The sequence below is a fragment of the Betta splendens genome, chromosome 5 (assembly GCF_900634795.4).
Source record: "Betta splendens chromosome 5, fBetSpl5.4, whole genome shotgun sequence".
NCBI classification, from domain to species: Eukaryota; Metazoa; Chordata; class Actinopteri; order Anabantiformes; family Osphronemidae; genus Betta; species Betta splendens.
This window is the reverse complement of record NC_040885.2, coordinates 8,838,844-8,862,083: the sequence shown is the minus strand read 5'-3', so window position 1 is coordinate 8,862,083 and position 23,240 is coordinate 8,838,844. Positions and strand designations below refer to the sequence as shown.

Below are 23,240 nucleotides of genomic sequence, written 5' to 3'. Positions count from 1 at the left end.
ACACACACACACACACACACACACACCGCCTCAGTCTCTCCGTCTCTGTCTTGTTTGTCGATGCCTCGCTCTGTTCTCCAGGGCATTCGTGCTACATCTCTGTTGTCTGAGCTGTCAGCTCACATGGCCCCCCGCCCGACCTACACACACACACACACACACACACACACACAGATCTACATGTGTCCGTGCGTGTCCTCGAAGCGTTGTCTGTGGACATGAAGCTGTTTACTAGACTCCACGACGGAGCCGACCGCTAAGGTAACGCATCAGATCGCTTAATTACTGTAATTCCAGCTTTGAGGGCGGCTCTCAGCTGCAGTGATTGAAGCCATCGTCCTCCGGGCCGCATAGAGGGTGCGCGAGCGGGGCCAGACATTTAATGTGGTCATTTCTAAAGGTGGCAATGAGCGACTGTATAGTGACACAGTGCCTCACATCACGCACAAAATGGCCGTCTCCAGGTTGATTCCTGCTGGGCCGCTCTCACACATGCAAATGAGACTCAGCCAATAATGAGATCTTTAGGAGCTCGATAATTAGATTTTTCCCTTCTCTCAGAGGGAGAACGACGGAGGCAGACAGGGAGAGCGGGAAGACTTTCCTTGGCTTGACTTCTCTGCAGAAGCCCTGGCCCGCGCTGACAGTAACCCCCACACCCCACCCCTTCCCCATCATATTTCTCCTCTTTTCTTTATTTATAATAGAGGGGAGTATCTGAGCAGATAGCAAAAGAAACTCTGAGATTATATCTGCTTTTTGATTGGTTGTTCGGAGATGGTTTCTGTGTTTGGCTGTCTGTGTGAGATGGTATCAATCCACGGTGTGTGTGTGTGTGTGTGTGTGTGTGTGTGTGTGTGTCTGTGTGTCACTCTGTCATGTGTCACATTCAGGAGAAGCTCAACATTAGCTCAAGTCTGCTGATAGGCAGTTGTAGGGAAAAAAAAACACTGAATCAAAATTGCAGTTACAGCATGTGAATAGCACAATAATCACAACGTTTTAAAGTGATTATTTAGGAGTTAGATGATTCATCAGATCAAAGAGGCATTTTAATTTGACTGGAGAAACAAATGTTCCATTTTGTGCAGATAGAAATGATATTTAAGGTTGGTACAGAAAAGATAACAGGAGAAAACTACAAAAGAAAACTAAATAGTGGAGTCTCTCTCTTTAGTCCATGGGTCCACATTTTTCCTCTTCAGACAAAAATCCAAACAACTCCATTTTGGCTGTTCAGCTGATCCGAACACAAGTGCATCGGGGTATTTTCACTGCATGCAACACGAGGGCGAGCAGCAACTGACGCCCGGTCTCCCAGTAACCGCCGACCCCTCCGCGTGGAACGGCACTATTAGCAGCGAACCCACAGCTTCCCGGCCCCTGGTCACACTAATAGGTTGTGGCACACGTGCAGCTGAGGGGAGCGGCGGGCAAACAGTTGGCAGAGCCAGTGGCAATGGGGGGGATTACCCAGCGTGATACACGGCGGGCCCGTGCGACCCAGCGCGTCCTCCACAATGGGCACGCGTGGCGCGCGCCGCTGCCACCGCCGCCGCAGGGCGGGTGGGCGCACACACACACGCCCACTTGGCAGACGCACGCCTGGCACACTTAACACGGCGCCACTTGGCACGCTCACGCACAGAGTACTACACGTGCTTGGCTCGGGCCCATACGTATGTAATTGAATAGCGCGGTGTCCTGTTTTCATGTATTATTGAGGAGGTCGTTTAATTAGTAAAAAAATGAAAAGACTCATTAGAGATATGTTAATTAGCTCGGCTGCCTGCTCTCTGGAGAGGGCTGGCACCAGCGCGGGGGGAGGGGGGGGGGGGGCGAGAGGCGTCCGTCTTTAAGCCCAGATTTTATTTCAATAAGACGTTACTTTTAATCAATATTACAGCTGTATTGCACCCACTTTCCTTCCTCGCTAAATCGTTTCGGGCCTCGCAGGGCCGAGTGGTCTCTCTCTCTCTCGCCGCTATAGATTTGTGAGAAACCGCTCAACATAAAGATAGCGAGGCAGGGTTCAAAGTCTTTTAACTAATCAACAAAAGTATGTGGAAAGATGAGTGTTTAGCCCCCCAGAGTGTGCGCTAGTGAAGCGGCTCCTTCTCTCCTTCTCTTTTATTTCCTTTTAAAGTGTTTTTCCCAAAGCACTGCTTTTGTCCACTCAATGAAAGTGCTTAGTTGGCAGTTTCTCTTGATGTGGAGGGAATTGGGGCTGTGTGTCGGCCCGTGTATGTGTGCGTTGGGGGTGGTACTGTATGTGATCCTGACATTTTGTGAAGGGTGCACAAGCGAGGGGTTCCGCAGCCGTGGAATGGGTCTGGCTCCGGGCAGAAGGGTGGACAGACAGAGGGGAAGGATGGAGAGGGGAGGAGAGGAGAGGGTCTGGCCACTGAAGTGTGAAACTCTTATTTTGTGATTTGAAACATGAGTGAAATCAGTAATGAAATATGGTCGATAACGGCCTCTCACACTTCCCAATGAAGTGCCCCGAGTGTGTGTTTGTGTGCGCGCGAGTGTCCGTGTGTGCGCGCCTCTGGAAATGTGTTGTCATTTTTATTCTGAAGCACTGGGGCGTTAGATGGAGGAAGGCAGAGGATAGGGGGGAGGAGGGGGAGGGGGGGGGGGAGGGGGGGGGGGTCCACTTGAACTTTCTAGTCTTTCTCTGTCCTTTCTAAAGTTATTTTTTCTTTTGTCTGTCAGGCAGTTTCAGCGCGGCCATAGACTGGTAGGGATCACGGAACGAGCGCCCCCGACACAATGTTCCCAGCAGCCTGCACTCGTCCGCAGGCTCGGGCCCATTTACTGTCCTCACACTCGAGGACGCGCGCACTCACGCGCCGCCATGTGAATCAAATTGCTAAAAGACGCACATTAGCTACAAGTTTGAGGCAGCGAGATGCCTTGGACATCCCTGGCCCCACCTGGCTTCGCTCATCACCTCCCCCCCCACAGAGTAATGTGGCCCCTGGCCCCAGTGAAGATTAGCTGAAGGAGGGGTACTCACCACACACAATGAGGCCCTTTTACTTGCAGGCCTGGCCCTGAGCTCCAAACAACGCTCTCAGCACAGTAGGCACTCTCCTGTTTCTCTTTTTCACTTGAATGCTTTTCTCCGTCATACCTCTCGTTCTCTTTTTTGGGCCCTCTCGCACCAAACACCCCGACTCCCCCCACACGCCCCTCCTCCCCTGCTCTGCTCCTTCCTCGGTTTGACGACCGCTGGGAGCCCGTAGGTGGAGGAACTGAAAGGTGAATGAGCAAATCTGGAAGCGCCGCGAAGCAGACGAGTTCACCGCCCACCGTGGCCGCCGCGCGTTAAAGAAGCAGCGTCTGACGGCGCTTCCACGGGACGCTCGCCTTTATGGGCCGCTCTCCTGGCAGCTGAGGAGGCTGTGAACATGAATGAGCAGATCTTCTGCTTTTTAAAACTTTGCTGCTTTACAAGTACAAGACGCTATGATACAGTATAGTGTGTGTGTGTGTGTGTGTGTGTGTGTGTGTGTGTGTGTGTGTGTGTGTGTGTGTGTGTGTGTGTGTGTGTGTGGCAGGGGACAGAGAGGCAGGCATCTCTTCCAGGGTGAGGTGGTAATGCTCAGTGACAAGGATAAACAGCACTGGGGTTTGCTCCTACCAGGAGGGGGATGAGGAGGCTGAGGGGAGGAGGTCCATGTCAGCCTCTCTCCTGCTTTCTCCTTGTCATTTTTTCAATTATCCCTTTCTCCTGCTAGTCCCCATAGACCCAGAGGCAGGGCCTGCATCATTTAGAGCGAGAGCCAGTTTAGATTCTGATTATGGTCTCCTTTCTTCTCTCACACACACACACACACACACACACACACACACACACACACACACACACACACACACACACACACACACACACACACACACACACACACACACACACACACACATCCTAGAGGTAGCGGCCACACGTTTTGCAGCCAGCATGGGGTAAATAGCTGTAGCGGTAAATTTATCTGCTCGTGAACCTCGGGGGAGTGTTTGGAGAGCACTGGCTGTTGCTCTTAAACCACCGCACGGTTCTGTGTGTTTTACTGCATTCCCGTCAAATACTTTCCCTCTGAAAAAGGAGTTAACAAGCAGGTGACGGGTAAAATCTATAGCCCAGTTCAGATTCAGAGATGATGCAGTAATTTAGCTGACCTTTCTCTGTATAAACACGGCGCTGAGCGCTAGCGGGCCTATTTCCCAGGGCTGCATGCTGGTTTAATATCAGATAGGTCTCCCTCCTCTCTTCTTGAGGTTTCACGTGAAATGGAAAAGTGGGGCTTTCCTCCTCGTTAGAACGGAAAGTCATCAAGGGAGGAGAGGAGAGAGGGATGGAGCCTCATTGAAATGCATGCTGCGTCCCCCCTCGTTCTCTCCCTCGCTCCTCTGGGATACCGTGCCTTTCTCCTCCTTCCCATCTTTGGGCGCTCCCTCGCTCCCTCTCTTCCTTTGTTAATCAGTTAAACTCCCTCTTCAAACAACCCCTCTAATTACTCCTCCACTCTCTGTAAACGACAGGGCTGTCTCTGGCTTCTCCTCTCCTCCCTCCCCCAGCTCCCCTCGCTCCATGGCAGGGGTTGACCTCTGTCAGCCACCAGCCCCTCAGCAGTGTATGTGTGTGCATGTATGGCTGAACCTTGCATATTAATGTTAGGATAGACTTGGTGTGTTTTTAAATGTTACTATTATTAGTGTCCAACTCATTCTTATCAGTGACATACTGTGTGTGAGTGTTCACTGGCGTTTACAGTACGTGTGGGCCTCACTTTGCCCCTTTCTCCCTCCGTTTTCTCTGGGGTTGGGTTTTGTTTTCTATTTAACTCCTCAAACCTTTATTCCGAACCATTATTTCCTTCCTCCCTCACTCGTTCCCTGCATTTCCTCCTCCTCTTCTCCTTTCTTCCACTGGATAAGTTGTCTTCCCTTGTCTCTCCTCTCCTCGTCCCCCCCCCCAGCTTCACCTCTCTCCCTCTAATCTACCACGCATCTCTCTTTTAAATTAACATGCAACACGAAAAAAAAAAAAAAAAAAGCCGGATGACAGCGGAAAAAAATTAAATGCATTTAATAAATGGCTGACTTCAAATCGCCCGGCTTTGCAGACTCTCCCTATTCACAGTCCAATGAAAGGGGAGAAATCATTCACCAGGAGAGACAAAGCCGAATGAAAATATAATTCCGCATTGTGGGGCGCTTTTGTACTGGCCCGTCAAATCACTAATGGCGAGGCTTTTGTTTTGCGGCGGCGCTCTCAGGCTGGCGGTGTCGTATGGCGGTGGCAACGCATGCCCCATAATCACCACGCTTTGTGATATTAGATTATAGGGGCAATTAATGGCGTCAAACCTTAACTACTCAGCATTCAGCCTGCCACGGACGCACGCTCGGCTTTCCACGCGCGCACGCACGCACGCACGCCCGCGCCGCCGTGTATCAGCGGCGGCACACGCGCGCCGGGCTCTGACATCAGAGCGTCAGCCGACACAGAAAGGTGCTATAACTCCAGTAATTATTACGCCTGTGACTTGGAAATGTCAATGGCGGTGTGTATAAAATAGAATGTATGACTTGTCAGGGGGGAAGAATGGGATGCGCAGGAGCAATTAATTACAGCTTTTCATTTGGCAGCTTAGACTGACAAGGCTCGGCGGCGGGGGCACGCTGGCATGACGCCAAGCGGCGCCCATCAACGCCCCCCCCCCCACGCGCGCTCCCCGCCGCCCCGCCCTGCCCCTCGGAGCCCCCCACGCCTGCCACAGCGTCGCAGCCCCCCCCCCCTCCGCTCTGACAGCACATACACGTGTGCTACCGGCGAATAGGCCCTCAGCTTCTTCTTCTTCTTCTGCCCGTCTTCTCCGTGCCCCCCCCCCCCCCCCCCCCCCCCCCCCCCCAACGCCACCCGCCCCCCACCCAGTCAGGCAGACAAGACGAGAGGCCAGGTGGGAAGAGTGTGTTAGCCTTCATGGCCGGTCTTGTTTACAAAGTCAAATCAACTCTTTGCACCTCCAATTTACCGGTGACAGCTCACCACCCCCATCACCAACCACCCCACCTGCCGGTCCCCGAGGAAGCGGGCGGATAGTCGCTCATGGACACCAACACGAACGCAGACACACACACACACACACACACACACACACACACACACACACACACACACACACACACACACACACACGCACACACACACACACACACGCAGACACACACACACACACACACACACACACACACACATCAGCCCACGTACGCAGTTTGACTGCTGACAACAGCGCAACACGGCGAAGTGACCTCAGAGTGAATATAGGTAGAAGGTCGAGTCATCGTCTGATCCTTCATCCCAGTAAACAGAGGAAAAGGATCCGCTCTCTGACTCATTCCCTCTCTCTGAATTTGCCCTTACTGATTTGTCACACCTTGAATTGGTTAATAAACACAATAGCACTTTGTCAGCAGATGCGCGCGTGTGTGTTTGCCTTTCTGCGTGTGTGCATGAATCTCTGTTCGGTTTGTCTTAGTTTTGCACTGTTTGTTGAGATTAGCATCTCCGTCCATTGCTGTGTACAGTGCACGTGCGCTAGTGGTGCTTACACAATACAACTGCAAGACTCACCATGTTTGTGTCTCAGTCCTCTCTCTCTGTCTCTCTCTCTCTCTGCCGTAGCCTGCCTGCAGCTCTATCAGATCAGATAGACATCTCATCTGATAACCACTTTGTTGTTCCTTTCTTCTTAGCCAGGCTTGACTGCGTGGAAAGAGAATCGGAGGCCATCCTAATCATGTGTTTATGGAAGGAGATAAGATTCTATATTTTATAGGGAGATTGCAGTTCTGTCCTTTTATCTTTCAGAAGTTGGCCATTTATTATTATTTTTTTCTGCCTTGTGTAGGAAAGAGTCAACAATAGTGTGTCTGTCTTTCTCATCTTTGATTCCTGCTGCCAAGTCTTTAGCAGAGAACGAGAGACAACACACCTCTGCACCTCTACCTGTTCGTACCAGCACTCGGCACTGTCTTCACTTAGTTTGTTTGTTTTGAGTGAGGCTTTCAGTTGCAGGCACGGTCATGCTTAGCGCTCGCAGTGGTGTTCTCATAAAACTTAACCCCACAGCCTGTGCTGCCCTACTTTTCACTGCTACTTACTGTAATGTATAGAATGTGACCCTGACAGGCCTGCGTGTGTCCTTGTTGTCAGGTACCTGTGTCCATGGCGATGATGAGTCCACAGATGATCACTCCCCAGCAGATGCAACAGATCCTGTCCCCCCCTCAGCTGCAGGCCCTGCTGCAGCAACAGCAAGCTTTAATGCTACAGCAGGTAAGACACACGCGCGTTGTTGGACGGCTGCATGTTTGGATGTGTCTGCTTCAGTAGATACTGACACGCTCTGGGCACGATTGTGTCTTTCTCGGATCCTTAAAGATAAACGCACATCCACATATCTACTTATACACATGCTGTCACTTTGAGTACCTCTACTTTGGCGGTGAATGTGCATCCTCCCACCCTTCACAGCTATAAACACACGCACACATTTGTTAGCATCAACTAGCGAATCGCAGTAATTCAGCAGTGCGTGGTGATGCCTAGCAGGTGATAAGGAGTGGGGGCCGGGGGTTGCCACGTAGACACAAACCAATAAACACTCATCTGCATCAGATCTGTCGACCTCACCAGCCCCTGACCTCCTGCTTTTACAGGGTTGTAAAGGCCGTGTTTGAACAGGACTTTTTTTATCATTGCTGGAATAGAAAAGTAATTGCAGCAGAAGTCTAGAAAACACATACACACACACGCAGCAGGCCAGCGCAGACAATAGATTTAATAAGGAGCAGTAGCTTTAGGCGAGTATAAATTGTAGTGGGAAGATCTGACAACATGGATCATAATGGAAATGTGAAATGTGCTGGCTTTCTGAAACAGACATGCAGATGGCTAAGAAGCCCTTCACCAGCTCTTTTTGCTCTAACGAGGAAAAAGGAGATGGGAGAAAGGGGGCTGATAATGTGCACGCACAGACACACACACACACACACACACACACACACACACACACACACACACACACACACACACACACACTACACTCATGCTATTAAAACCACTGAGTTTAACATTGCTCTCCCACTTAATTAACCACAGTATGGACTTGCTCTTAGTATATATCTGCAAATCAGGCACTTTTGCGCGCACACACACGCACACACCTACACACACACAGAACAACCAACCAACATATCACTCACTGGAGCATTAAATTTCATATCCCCATGGCAATACAGAATTGTGTAAGACTGTGTACTGTAACTAAGGTTTACGGCCCACTGCTAAACTGCGGTTGTGTGTTCGTAGAGTCATTTGTCGATTTGCGTGTGTGTTTTTGTGTGTTTCAACCTTTTCCCTAACCTTTACTTATCCTACTGCTGCCCTGCTTTTCTTTATTGGTGTATTCACTAAAGTCAAGGTCATGGTAATAGGCTGGAGAGGTGAGTGCCTCACTTACACATACTCTTAATGCACGGAGCCAGTGAATCAAATCATTAAAAAGACCTTAATTATCACTTAATTATTCCCTCAACTCACCACTCTCCAGCCAAGTGTGTGTGTTCGCACGCCCCTGTGTGTATGTGTGTGTCCTCGCATATGCATTTGTCTTTGTGATGAGGAGGCGATCAGGGCTAGTGACGCGGAAAAGAGAGATTAACTCCGCCTAAGGAGCGATAAAAAAGAGGAATAGCAGATGGAGAAGAAAGAGCGGCAAGAAGGAATGAGTCGTGCATTTAAAATAAATTAGGGACAAGAAGGAATGTCATAGTACAAAAGCACAGTAAATTATGCAAAATCGAAGCCGCGGCTAGGATAAGATTGTGGACTGGAAATGTAAAACACGGTCGCACAAAAAAAAGGGGGGACCATTACGTTACACAGGGTGTGTGTGGTGTGTGCTGTGCTCACTGTCGGGTCAGACGGATGAGAGACCGAAGCAACTGCTGCGCTGTGAAGTCATTCTCCGCTGAAAAGCCTCTTTGAACATTTGATGCACCATGAAACAAAGACAAACTGCGGATGGACACATGTATAAGCTGCTCTCCAGAGTATAACCCCCCCCACACACACACACACACACGCACACACACACGCACACACACACACACACACACACACACACACGCACACACACACACACACACGCACACACACACGCACACACACACGCACACACACACACACACACACACACACTCACGTACACAGAAAAACACGCTGCACTGTGGCCGGCGCGCATTTCCTGCTTTGCTCTCGTCTCGGCACGATTAGAATCTTAATGGCGCTTCCTGCGTAAATTAATGATTAGCGGCTCAAACAAACAGACGAGCGGCGGTCGGTCGGAGGAAACGTGCGGCCTCAACGTGCGCGTTTCTGCGTCACCGAGCCACGCCGCGGCGCTGCGCCAGGTCCAGCGCTTTTAAATTGCATTCAGCCTTTCGGGGAATATCTGCATCGCTACAGCAGAAACCAAAATGCCAGGTAATGAGGTGAAGAGCACATACTGCAGACGTGTCAGCGGGCAACTTCAGTCACTTCCCCTTCCAGGCCATTACAGGCCGTTACTATGGCGATAGATGGACACGTATGGATCTATAAATAACCGTGCATAACCCGGGGGCCACTTCTCTTATCTGCACATGGTATAGAAACGGCCTATTTAAGATTTACGAACTGAAAACCCTTCGCAGCGCAGGCGTGCACGCGCGCACACACGGAGCCAGCAGGTGTTTTATGAGAGCGCTACAATAAATACTGCTGGCCTAAAGTATTTCACCGAGGAATATCTCCCTCCAGGGCTAGTATGGTACCGCTCAGTCAGGCCTACAGTAGAGTAGCATGTGCCAGCCACCAGCTCTTATCTTCAGATCTTCAGATTTATTTTGTGGATATTTGTCAGTCATATCATCGTCTCCGTTAACGTGGTCCGATGCAGCACACGTGTGCGAGTGCGTTGTTCCACAGGTGGATCCTTATTTATTGCATGAGCACTCGAGCTCAGTGTGAACAATCCACACACGCTCAGTGTCATACGGTAGCTTTAGGATACACAATCTCCCCAGAAAGCAGCTCAACACAATAATAGCTCCATAATATCCCTCGTCAGCCTTTGTTTGGGTTTGTGTGTGCGTGTGTGTGGTTTGTCAGTAAACCACACAGCACCACAACAAGAAGCCGCGGCGTTCGCTGACAGAGACGCCCTCCTTCACGTTACACTGTGTGACCGTCTGTGTGGTGTGGTTGGCGTCCACACAAACTGTCCTGTGCTCCGTTTGTCTCATATTTACGGCCCTCCCTCACCTTGCCTCCCGTCTGCCTGTGTGTGTGTGTGTGTGTGTGTGTGTGTGTGTGTGTGTGTGTGTGTGTGTGTGTGTGTGTGTGTGTGTGTGTGTGTGTGTGTGTGTGTGTGTGTGCGTCTGCAGCTACAGGAGTACTACAAGAAGCAGCAGGAGCAGTTGCATCTCCAGCTTCTGACTCAGCAGCAGCAACAGCAGCAGCAACAGCAGCAGCAGCAGCAGCAACAGGCGGGGAAGCAAGCGGCAAAAGAGGTGAACTTCACCAGGAGCCTACTCACTCAGCTCAAGCACACTCTCAAGTACACGAGTGCCCTTAAACACAGTAAAAGCGGTTGACACGGGAGCCGATCGCGTGGAGCGGCGAATGTATAGAAAGCGCCGATCCTCCTTTTGTTTACCGGTGTGTGTGCGAGCTTCCCTCAAAGCAAGGATTAGTGAGTCTGGATTTCCAGTTTCTCCGCCAGCATGGAGCCACGCCGCGGCGGCCGAGCCACGCGCTACACCGCCAACGTACTCATTTGCATGCCTTCAGCTCTGAGCCCGGGGTGAAATCTCTCTGTTAGGAGGGGTCTGCCACTCTTTTAATTGTCAATTAACCCTGCCAGCCTCCTGCATTCGCTCTCCTTCTCACATGCCAAGTATGCATTAACACACACACACACACGCACGCACACACTGTACCAGGTTTAACCACAGCTGTGGGATAACAGAGGATTAGCCAGGATCACGTTGTGGCACAACAAAGAGGATCTCAATCGATGAGACAAGATTACTGTCATAACCTGTGCGCACGCTAACGGGAGCGTGCACGTGCGCTATATGAACGCCCGCTCCCCCAAAACTCGCAGCGGTTCCACGCAGGAGACCGACTAAAGGACAACGATCTCATGAGACTTTCCTGATAAACGCATGAGGAGACACATCCTAGATTTCTCCTCTTCCTCCTCCTCTCCCGTCACCTCCCACCCCTCCCCTCCCCTCCCCACGGGCAGGCAGCCCCCGCCCCACGCGCCCCTCGCAGACAGCGGCCGACCAACTCGACCGTGACCACAGCAAACCAGTTGTGGTCGACTCGCATGTTGAGAGGGTGTCTGAATCACTCTCCCCCTCTCCCTTCGCTCTGCCGCTGTCCCAGTTTTCAGGTTTGTTGTCCTGTAACAACTAGACAAGTGCAAACACTGGTCACACGGCTACACATACATGCAGAGAGGGAGAGGCTTGATGTGTGACGGTTCAATGCACACACACACACACTCTTGGGGGAATATGCCTCCCTCCAGAGCCGCATACCGTTGAAATGACTAAGGCTCCATCTCCAGCAGTCAGTGTTTTACAGTTGCTGCGAGGCATCAGTAACAACCAAAACACCTTTTGAGCGTTTTTCTGTCATATTCCCTGGTCAAACAGGTGTTTTCAGAAATTGAGACAAGGGCTGTGTTTGCAGTTCAGACTCATGCATTGTGTCTGAAGGGAAACTACACTAGCAGAAAAACACGAGGTTGAGAAAAGGTCTAGAAGAAGAAGGATAAAACTAATAAAAAGCTTTTTGAAGTGTTTGTGCATGAGTGGTTGTGACTTTTGCCCTTTTCCCCTCTTTTCTGCAATTCCTCCTCACTTGTCTGCGTGGAAGCGATGCGTTGACGGAGCGGCTACACATGTGTGTGTTCACTCAGTGTTTGTGTGTGTCCGGTGCATTTGGGACCGGTCAGGAGTCAGCTTAATGAAGTGGCTCTGACCATCACAAGAGATGTGTATGTTTGTGTGTCACACACAGTGTGCATGCGTGTGTGTCTGAGCCTCCCTATACATGTGCGCGTGTGTGTCTGCGTGTGCGCGTGTGTCTGTGTGACTGGCAGGCTCAGACAGTGTGTGATGTGCTCATAAATCACATTGACAGCCTGTTACTGCGCTAGCTTTGGCCACTCAGCCACAGCTAATGTAAACAGAACGCAGGACACACACACACACACACACACACACACACACACACACACACACACACACACACACACACACACACACACACACACACACACACACACACACACACACACACACACACACAGTGTATATTGTAAAGAGCTATGGCCACATCTCAGGAGGGAATGAGAGGCAGAGGGCAGAGAGGAAGAAATAAAATGGACAAGTAGAAAGGAGGGCAGTGAGTCCTCTTCACTCACGACCATTTGATCACGATAAAACATTTAATTCAACAAACTGAATGTTGCAATTGACCTTTGACAGCTGACATTGTGCTGCCCAAAAGATTAAAAGCATCACCTTTGGTTTTAGATTGTCTGATAACTGTGATCACACCTCAGTTTACAAAACTATATTTTCATTTTCACATAAGCAAATATAAAAACTTGATATGCTAAACTTGCATTATGCTTTATGCTTTGTTTGAGCATAACAAATATTAAAGACTGTTACTATTAACTATTCAAACATTTCTAATTAGCCTAAAGCAGAATCTTTGCCACAGTGCCTCCACGTGTGGTGTTCTTACCCCTCACACCCTCTACAAACACAGTGCCACCGCACTCTGCTCCCCAGGCACCGAGTCTGTAAGGAAGTGACCTATCTGCCCTTCCTGTGAGTTCCACGCTGTTCAAAGATTTCCAGGCTGCCACTCTCTCTTTCTCTTACACACACACACACACGGTGAACAGTTCCTCAAGTTGTACTTATTTATTTTCCGTTTCCACTAGCTATCTGTGAGAGATAAAGTGCGTCTCTCTGAGGGCTTGCTCGGCGAGGACTTCAAACGGCGCAGCGCAGTCTAGGTCTGCCCCAGACTGGGAGAGCAGGAAAGAGGACATTTATCACTATAACACACACCAACTTTATCGCCACACACTATGGAGGCTCTCCCGCTCTCACCCGTCCCCTTCACTTCCTCCCTTCACCCTCAGAGGTCCTCACAGCGTGGCAACGGGCGCGTCTTACTTCTGACTGATGATTACTTTTCTCCAGGAGGACTGCCCAGCTTTGGTCTTAACAGGAAATGATTAACTAACAAAATCCTTTTATTAATTTTATATGGTGTTGGCAACCAGCGTATATTAAGTTTAGCAGAATACTGTAGTTGGGACAAATGTGCAAAAGCTCTAATTCAGTGTCAAGCGTGTACTTTTTTAGAGATTATTCTACCAAAGTAAAATTTCCACTCCTGCAGAGAACAGGATACAGGTGACGCGGAAGTATTAATAAACTTTCTCATTTTTCCCACCATCTGTCTTTGGCCCAACAGCAGTTAAGCAGTAAGCAGTTGGCTTTCCAGCAGCAGCTGATCCAGATGCAGCAGCTTCAGCAACAGCACATCCTTAATCTCCAGAGACAAGGCCTGGTTCCACTGCAGCCCACCGCCGCCATGCAGTCTCTGCAGCAAGGTACGTGCACGCACGCAGACACGGCCGAACCGCACCGGCACATCCTGAAGCCCCTGCACACATGGCCCGTAGCTGCACACACACAGTACCCAGTGCCACATGTGAAGCCTGTTAAGTTAATCAGCCTATAAAAGATAAAAGGAAACCTGATTGGTGGGTTTGTGGAAGGTACTCATTTGGATAATAGGGAAAATATGCCACTAAGCCTCCTGCTTGGAGGTGTGCGTGTGCACGTACAAGTGTGTGTTTGACCATGTGCGTGCTTGAGATTAGCCAGACACAACAACATCATCGTTTTGCTATTGCTGCGCGCTCGTTTTTTTTCTGTTTTGTTCTCATGTGTAACTTCTACCACAGTCTCTTCATTTTCTCTTCAGTTTCAGAGCGAGTAACTTTGACTGGTCCCCCCCGTAGTGAAAAAACAAACATGTAATGCGCCTGTGTCTGTGTCCACTTTAGTCTGTGTACAGTGATTTCCAACACATACACTGGCAAATGGAGAACGCTTTAGGGGCTTTAAAGTGGCCGTAACATTGCTTAAGCTCTGACTGACTTGACCAAAGAGACCAATTTCCTTCCCTTTGTCTATGTGATCTCTTATTTCTACTGCCGACATATGCAGTCTCACACATAGATGAACGCACATCTTTAAACTTGCTAACAAAAGCCAAAACAAATGCAGAGCAAATCAATTTCTTAAAGATTTTACACTCAGAAACTGCACAGAAACCCAATGTTCGTCTGTGTCTGAGGGAGGTCCACCACAGGGCAAGAATTACCAGTTTACAGAGTGTATTCAAATGTGTGGATACAAATTGAATACAAATGAAAAGACAGAGGCTGGAAGAGTATAATTTTTCAGACAGTTGCAAACATTTGGCTTTGGCATCTCCTTCTCTTTCTCTGTGTCCTTCCATATCAGGGTGGAATTTCCCTGCAGTGTGAAAGAGCCGGTCCATTGTGACGGCTCAGCCAGGCGTGAGCCCGAGCATTCCTCTGGCCAGCCATGCTGCACAAACACACAAACACACATGCATAAACACTTGCACCTACACACACACACACACACACACACACACACACACAAATCCCCGCCTCAAAGGGTCACTGTGTCCGGTGGGTTGGTGGTGGGAGGTGGCATAAAGGAGAGCTACTATGGGTTTTGTTTGTTTCTGTTACTGTAGTATGATGAAGCACTATTAACACTGTTTGTTAAAGTTTAACAAATGCAAGAACAAGAGCACTGTACAAACTAAATGTCAGAACTTCAACTCGTTTCACTCATCAAAATTTCATTAGTTTGATAGGGGTGAAGTTTAGTAGCTGAACTCAAACAAAGTAGGGACTTTTGTTGCCCCAGCTGTTTTCTGGGTCTCATCAGAGCAAAGAGGAAACGCTGCTTTACACTTTCAGTTTCTGGGTGTGTCCACAGAGTGGTCGGGTTTCTTGGATAGTACGCTCACACCCGTCGAGTGCATGCTGTAGAAATCTATGCACATACCACCTCATTCCTCCCGAGTGAGAACTTTTGTTTTGGCGGGACCACAGAAGAATGCAGACAAAAGCAGACATAATATTTGGATTGCTCCGAGGTCCCTGTGTGTGTGTGTGTGTGTGTGTGTGTGTGTGTGTGTGTGTGTGTGTGTGTGTGTGTGTGTGTGTGTGTGTGTGTGTGTGTGTGTGTGTGTGTGTGTGTGTGTGTGGACGGGGATCCATAGGAGCTGGCTGTGGCATTTTCGGTCTCGCTGTGAAAGTGGAGCAGAAATAACAAAGCTGCGACTCAAAGTGCGTACCCACCCTGCGCAGGCAAATAGATGTAGTGACAGGAGCGCTGGTGCTGCTGGACACCTGCCAACAGCACATTAGCAATAGTTGTGAATATCTGAAAACACAACATAAATAGGCAGAAATTAACTTCTTGTCTGTTTTTGTTAGTCTCATTTTTCTCTCCTAATGTCTCCGTGGGGACTGTAGTAGTGGATAAAGTAACTACAGCTCTGTGTGACATCAGTTTATTTACAGGGTGTACAGCCTGTGTGTGGGTCACTTTTTATGCATTGTCTTATCTGACTTGTTATAAACCATGTTTATTATTGCTGTAAGGATTAATTTAAATACCATTCAATCATTTTTTCCACTGGATATGAAAACAATCTGCACTTCATGTTTAGATATCTGCCTCAGAATATTGGTGTCAAATAATATTTGACACCATTTTGGAAAACAATAAATGACTCCTACAGTATTCTGACGTGTGAACTTGATGAATGACTTGCGTGTGTGGAAGTTAACCGGGCGTTGCCTCTCGGCAGCGATGTGTCCGTCAGACCTCCAGCAGCTGTGGAAAGAAGTGTCGGGAGTGCCAAGCAGCGAGGACGCCCTGAAACAGGCCGAGGGCCTGGACTTGAGCACCAACAGCTCCAACTCTACCTCAGCCTTCCCCAAAGCTGCCAGCGCTCACCTCCCACTGCATAGTATGCCCAATGGACAGAGCCACACCCCAAAGAGAGACAGGTATGGTGACGTTACTGTAGGAATGTCCACATTGTGATGCTCTGTCTGTCTTCTGGGTCCGGGGTATTTACACATTGTTGCTACAGTGTGTAGTTTATGGCCTCCTGAGCTCTAGTTCTTCTATAACATGTATATAAGGTGAGGAAAGGAGATGCGCAGCATATGCAGAAGAAGATGTGGAAGGCTGAATATGCTGTGTCAGCTGTATTAGCACACACACTGTATGAGGCTCATGTTGTGTTGGCTGCTAATGGGCTTGTTTCCATCTTCAAGAGCCAGACTGTTTGAGTGGATATCGTCCTTCACCAAGGCAGACAGCGGAGATGACCATGTTCCCCTTTACTCCAAAGGCAGCCAACCCCCCAGCAGCCAGTGAGTAACGCATTCACACACACACACACATGTTGTTACACACGACACAAGCGGTGGGCTGCTGCTACGGGAGCAGCTTCAGGGTGCTAGCCTGCTAAGCTAATGCATGGCCGATGTGGAGGAGAATGTGGTTGCCAGCAGTTTGTCGTGTCTGCTGTCTGAGGTGCTTCTGAGTTGACTCAACCACAGCCAGCGCACACGCACACACACACACACACAGCGAGACGCACACTCCAGCTCCAGCCGGCACATATGATCAGGAAGAGGCGGAAAAGCAAAAGGGAGAGGGAAAGAGACATGGTTCCATCTGTGAGACAAATGGTTTCTGTTAGACGGCCTTCTGATGTTGATTTAGGAGAATCCCCGTCCCAGCCTACACACACACGGCTACCCGCACACGCACGCTCAGACACACACACACACACACACATGCAAACGCTCACATGCGCAGTGATGTAAATATATGTGGAGACAGCAGTCCCCGGCGAAGGTCCAGGTCTGAACCGCATCTGCTACCGGCCCTGCCACACACACACACACACACACACACACACACACACACACACACACACACACACACACACACACACACACACACACACACACACACACACACACACACGTGTAGAGACGTTTCCCTCCACGTCTCGCACAAATACAAACACACAGACGCTAATAAATATGCGCATAGACACGCTGAACAACACACGCGCGTGCACACACACATAAGCTCACCACAAAAGAACAAGCAGCACATGACGGCAGCCGCCGCCAATCAGTCATGGCTGGTTGGTCCTGTGCCGACTGTGTGTCAACTCCTGAAACATAAGAACACGCACACACGCGCACGCACGCAGACACACACACCAGAAACAGAAAGACAGGTCTTGGACGTAAGAATGTGCCTCTGAGGTTGCTGGACCAATTCCTTCACTTGCCTGGCTCCTGTAACTGACCCCACTCTGCTCCATCTTCCTCTCCCTGCACTTGGCTTCATGAACTGAACAAACTAATGAGCGCTAACCAGACTCAGATGGCTTCATTGATGCTGCTGCTACATGTATTTGTATGTGAGAGCGTGGCACGCTGATGCTTTGCTGCAGATTCTTAGAAAGCACCCGTTTTAATGTGAGAATATATGACTTAACAACATGTAACGCGTGTTTTACTGTGTGTGTGTGTGTGTGTGTGTGTGTGTGTGTGTCCCTTCATCCGCAGTCACGAGGAGCACGCCAGCTCCCATCCTCTCTACGGACATGGAGAGTGTAAGTGGCCTGGCTGTGAAGCACTGTGCGAGGACATGGGGCAGTTCATTAAGTAAGTTAACAACCCTCCTGCTACAGTACATACAGTAAGGTGGGGTGGCAATAAGGAATAGATAATAAATATATTTTATTTATTAATACTAGTCTCTACACTATGTTTATTTGTATCTGCAGTTGAAAACTTTTTGAGGTTCTGTCTTTCTCCAAATTATACTGTAGCAGGCACAGACTCTCCTCCCTTTAATGGGTGATACTTAAAAGGTTTGAGCAACCTGTAATCCCCAGGAGACCTGCTGGAAAACATGACACAATGTGTGATTGAGGTTACCTGTAGGCACCAAAGATGGAGCAGAACAAAGTCAGCTCACATGCATCTCTGGAGTTCTGCATTACAGTACAGTACCTCACGAATGAGTCGGTTGCAGTGTGTTGCATCACGTTTGCTCTGAAACACGTGTACTGTATACAAGTCTTTGTTTCTTATCGTTGGTTGCCTGAACACAGACAGGATCTAAACATACATGTATGAGGGAGTGTTGGTGTCTCATTCACAGGACGACTGTTTATTTGAGTTCTCAGGAACTATTTATCTAGTGGATCCACGCACATATTATTAGGGTGAGGACACACATGAATGTCAGACTTTCTCCCACTCTGCCTCCGTCCTACTCCCACTTCCTCTCCTCCTTTTGCTTGTCAGTCATCGCGCCACCTCATCCTCAGTTACACGAGGCACAGTGGACTTCCCCACGGCACCGCGGCTGCGAACAAAGGCTTCACAAGCCCCTAATGAAGCTCTAAACAAACTCACACTCTCATTATCTTTGTGGAACTCTTAGCTGTTTGAACAATGGAGATATTAACAAGCCGGGGTGATGAAATGCATCACACACACACATAATAACAGAAGTGTGCGTAGTGATCGTGATGGCATCGGACAGTCACATCAAAGCTCGCAAGCGGGCTGGGAAAGTTTGGAGAGGAAAGCTGTTGTTTGGTGTCTCATTTCACATAGCCCCAGGGCAGATGGAAGGATAGAGAGTCAGTGTGTGTGTGTGTGTGTCTGAAAGAGAGAGAGAGACGGGGGAGACGAAAAATAGAGCCAGTGACAGATAATGCCGTCAGTCCGACAGTGCGCTCCCTTCCAGCCAGCCTTAGTCATCGCCCCAGGGGGGACGAGGGGAGAGCAGAAGAACAGAGGAGGGAGACACTCCACTGTTTCAGGCCTTTCTTCTCCCCTCTTGTCTCTGCCCACCTCTCCTCCCTCCTCCCGCTCCTTCCTCTGCTATAATACCGTGGCTGTGGTCGGTGGAGCTGGGTGTAATGTGGGCTAAAGCCTTGTCTGCCAGCACTCAGAGGGGTAAACAGAGCCTCATTGTCGGGACACATCCAGAAAAAAAAACTGCTACTGTTTATGGCCTGGCTATAGAGCGAGGGGGAGTTTGGGGGCAGATCTGGTCGGAATGAGTGTGAATCATAGGCATTTGGGGAGTTGCGGGGGAAGAAGAGTGGGAAGGGGAGAGTGGACAGGAGTGCAAGTGAGGGAAGAGGGAGAGAGAGCTTGACGGAGAGTGAACGAGCAGGCGAGAGGGGGTGAGATCATGTTTTTGTTATTATTATCGTGCACTTGTGTTGAGCCGTCTATCTGCCTGGATTAGCCATGCCATGACATCATTGTTTTCGTTTCATTTCTAGTCTTCAACTGATGTTGCCTAACGTTCTGCTTCGTTAATGACACACACACACACACTCAATCGCATATGTGGTCGCACACTGCGTGAACGCACACATGTTCTTGTGTAACAGCCGTATTCATAACAAACAAGTCAGTATCGTTTCCTTATAAAGTTATTCAGATTGTCAGTGAACATCACTCCCTCTGACACACTGCGCTGGCACACACACACACACACACACACACACACACACACGCACACACACTGGGCAACCTGTGAATAACCTTGGCGATGACAGCGGGAAGAGAGCGGCTTGGTGGAAGGGAGACAGGGAGGGGTGCACTGGGAAAGATCAGAAGGTCCCGTGGTCCTCCCACACTGGAGGAAACAAACAGCGCCGCCATTCACGCGCGCACGCACACGTGCACGCCCCAGTTAATATGTAGAACGCGGTTTAGCTAATAGAAAGTCTTCAGATAAGGCTTTGTGCGATAACACATGAGCTCATATCCAGGTGGTTGTCTTGGATCGCGGTTCACTGAGCACCAATGAAGTATACACACACAAAACACAGCTGCTACGTTCTTCACTAGACAAAATAAACTACAAAGATTATGATTTATTTCCGCAGTGCTGAACCAGCTTGAAACTCAGTTTAAAGAAAAATGAATGAGCTTAGTTTTGCTACTTCGTCATTCAGGACTAGTTTCTTGGGGCTTTGAATGACTTCAGTTTTGGGACTAAATGTTAAATAGTTTCCCAGAAATGTCTGAATGCTGATCCTGTCTCGCACCTCCTGTCTCCTCCAGGCACTTGAACAATGAACATGCCCTGGATGACCGCAGCACTGCTCAGTGCCGAGTCCAGATGCAGGTGGTTCAGCAACTGGAGATACAGGTGAGTCTCACACACACGCATGAACACACACACTTAATGTTTAATCCACTTACAAACAAAGTCATGAAGACTGTTTCAGTCAGTCAATGGCAGTAAGTTGTCTAAGGCAGGGCAGAGTTTATGGAGAGCAGTGGAGCTTGTAATTTAAAAGGAGCATTCGGCAGGGAAGCTGCCATCACCGCTCCAATTATAAAGCTGCTCTGGTCACCAGCGAGAGAGAGCGAGGCCGAGAGGGGAGGAGGACGAGCGAGAAGAAAGGAGACGGGCTCGAAAGCACAGGACCGGGCTGCGTGGCCACTCTTGTTCTCAATGTGGCCCGTGCACGCAAGCTTTTGAAACATCTGAATGCTCCAGCCAAAGTAAAACACCGGCGATAAATGCGACGCTCCCCTCAAACGGCGCAGCGCATGAAAAAAAGTTCCAAACAAAGTGAAAACACAAAAGCGTGGCTTCGCTCGCGTCTCGGCGGTTCCTGAGTTCACGGTCCACATCACCGCATGCATGCGTTGGTGTGTTTGGGGTGGGGTGGCGGCGGCGGGGGGGTGTCCAGCATCGAGTTAGGGATGTGTTTGGTGGTGGTAAACAGCGTTTAGCCGGGGCCCTGAAGCCAACGCTGGGGAACGCAAAGTGACAGAGAGGCAGCTGGTGTCGCATCACATCAGGACGGCCGTCACTTCATCCCTCAGCCTCAACGAACCTCCAACACACACACACACACACACACACACACACACACACACACACACACACACACACACGCACACACACACACACACATGCACACACACACACACACACACACACACACACACACACACACACACACACACACACACACACACACACACACACACACACACACACGGCGGTGACAGACTACTATCTGCATGGCTCCAGCGTGTGACTATGCTAATGGAGCTATCTGCGTTAGCGTGGACCCGTTGCTCCTGGCGCGTGTGTACGTTGGCGCCCGTGCACAAACACACGCGGGCCGCGGCGTTTCCACAGGCTGTACCAGCGCCCATTAAATGGCAGTTAACAATGTCAAACGGGGACAAGTGTGTCTGCGGGCTAGTGTGAGTGTGTGAGAGCGCTCCGGGTGCTGAGGCGGCTGACTGTCATTTTCATCTCTCTGCCTGAGGTGTAATTGTAATTGTAATTCTGTGCCACTATCACACGTGGCACCGGCGCAGAACCGCCCCTTGTATCAGAGTGTTCTCCATGCTGATTCCGTGCCTGCGTTTTCACAGCTGGCCAAAGAGAGCGAGCGACTCCAGGCCATGATGACCCACCTGCACATGCGCCCCTCGGAGCCAAAGCCGTTCAACCAGCCCGTGAGTACACACGAGCATCGCTCACAATAAAACTCAAGAGCTTTTACTTCATTTTGTGACCTCATCATAATAATACTGTTATTCAACTATAATCTGCTTTATTTACTCTTTCTTTTTATCTGAACCTTCTTGAAATGAAATGGTCCCGTTCCCCTCTAGCTTGGTATTTGCGCCCTCTATTGACCAATGAGGGTCATGATGAACTAGTTTTATTCTTTCTTTCCTGTTATTTTTTCCATTCCTGTTTCTGTCGCTACCTGAACGTGTCGTTATATAATTTCTCAGTGAATGTATAACTTTAGAGCTCGGGTTATTTCCAGTCCTGCATGTTCATCCTGCAGTACTTTTACTGTGCGCTGGTGAAAGGGAATGAAATTTGGCGTGATATGTGTGTGTCTGCGTGAATGTGTGTCTGCACTGGCTGGCGAGGTTGTTATTAGGTATCTAATGAATATTTCATTATTCAGATTGACGAGGAGTCTTATTAAAATATGAAGATGTTGAAATTAATTGTCAATTAGAGGTAGAGTGTCTTAATTTGAGGGGATATAAATGGGTTCAGCTGAGTGGCAGTGTGTGTGTGAGTGTTTGTGTGTACTCGGTGTGTCTGCGTGATGTGTTGATCGCAGGGGGATCAGCTGCCATTAACATCTAATGGGAAATCAGGAAGAGGCGTGTTCTGTCACCACTGGAGATGAGCCTCGGGGTCAGGGATTGGAGGAGGAGGGGCAGGGGAGGAGCGTCAGGAATGGAAACAAAGCTTGGCCTCAATTAACAGGGTTCGACTGTTGCCGTGGTGATGTGGCAGGGTTGTAGCGTTAATGAAGTACCTGTTAAACAGACCCACCCCACCCCCTTTAAATGGTACAGCAAGGGGGCAGAGTGAAGAGGGGGCGATTCGCACATTTCAAATACATATAGACACCACATACACACAAAGTGCTTTTAATTAGTCCTAAACCCTCGGCTGTCCCACAGACACTGGGTGCATGTGTGTGTGCAAGGCTCTGCCTAATTGGCCCGTACTGGTCCATGAAGACTTTGCCGCCGCAGAGTGTTCCCCTCTTACAAACACGCTGCCGTGTGGTTTTGTTTTTGGAAGCACGGGGTTAATTGCAGCAAGCGCTCTGTGTAAGAAAGTACGCGAATGTTCACTTCGAGTCGGGGCGTGCGGTTTCGCAGGATCCCGGTAGCTTTTAAACGGTTTGGAGTCACAGACTCGTGGCGCGGCCTCTCATGGGCCGAATTTTTATGCACAGTAACATAAGTTAATATTAGTGGTTAAATAATGTAAGATTTATGGTAGAAAAATCTAAGCTTCTGGCCTTGAAATGATGTTTTAATCATTACTGGGTTCTATCTACAGGAAGCAGGTCAAGAGTCTGGACTGACTTTGACCTTTTCCTACACAACTTGTAT

General features: G+C 49.4%; 1 protein-coding gene across 12 annotated transcripts in view; it reads left to right on the top strand.

Annotated features, from left to right (window-relative positions):
* Positions 1–23,240, top strand: part of foxp4 (forkhead box P4) — a 159,900-nt gene that overhangs the window by 125,989 nt on the left and 10,671 nt on the right. For all 12 annotated transcript variants that reach the window (XM_029149810.3, XM_029149808.3, XM_029149807.3 and 9 more), the window contains 8 exons: positions 7,223–7,345; positions 10,498–10,623; positions 13,625–13,763; positions 16,076–16,277; positions 16,551–16,649; positions 17,868–17,966; positions 20,400–20,487; positions 21,738–21,821. In XM_029149810.3, the coding sequence (XP_029005643.1) occupies positions 7,223–7,345; positions 10,498–10,623; positions 13,625–13,763; positions 16,076–16,277; positions 16,551–16,649; positions 17,868–17,966; positions 20,400–20,487; positions 21,738–21,821 (960 nt within the window). The remainder of the gene's footprint in view (positions 1–7,222; positions 7,346–10,497; positions 10,624–13,624; positions 13,764–16,075; positions 16,278–16,550; positions 16,650–17,867; positions 17,967–20,399; positions 20,488–21,737; positions 21,822–23,240) is intronic.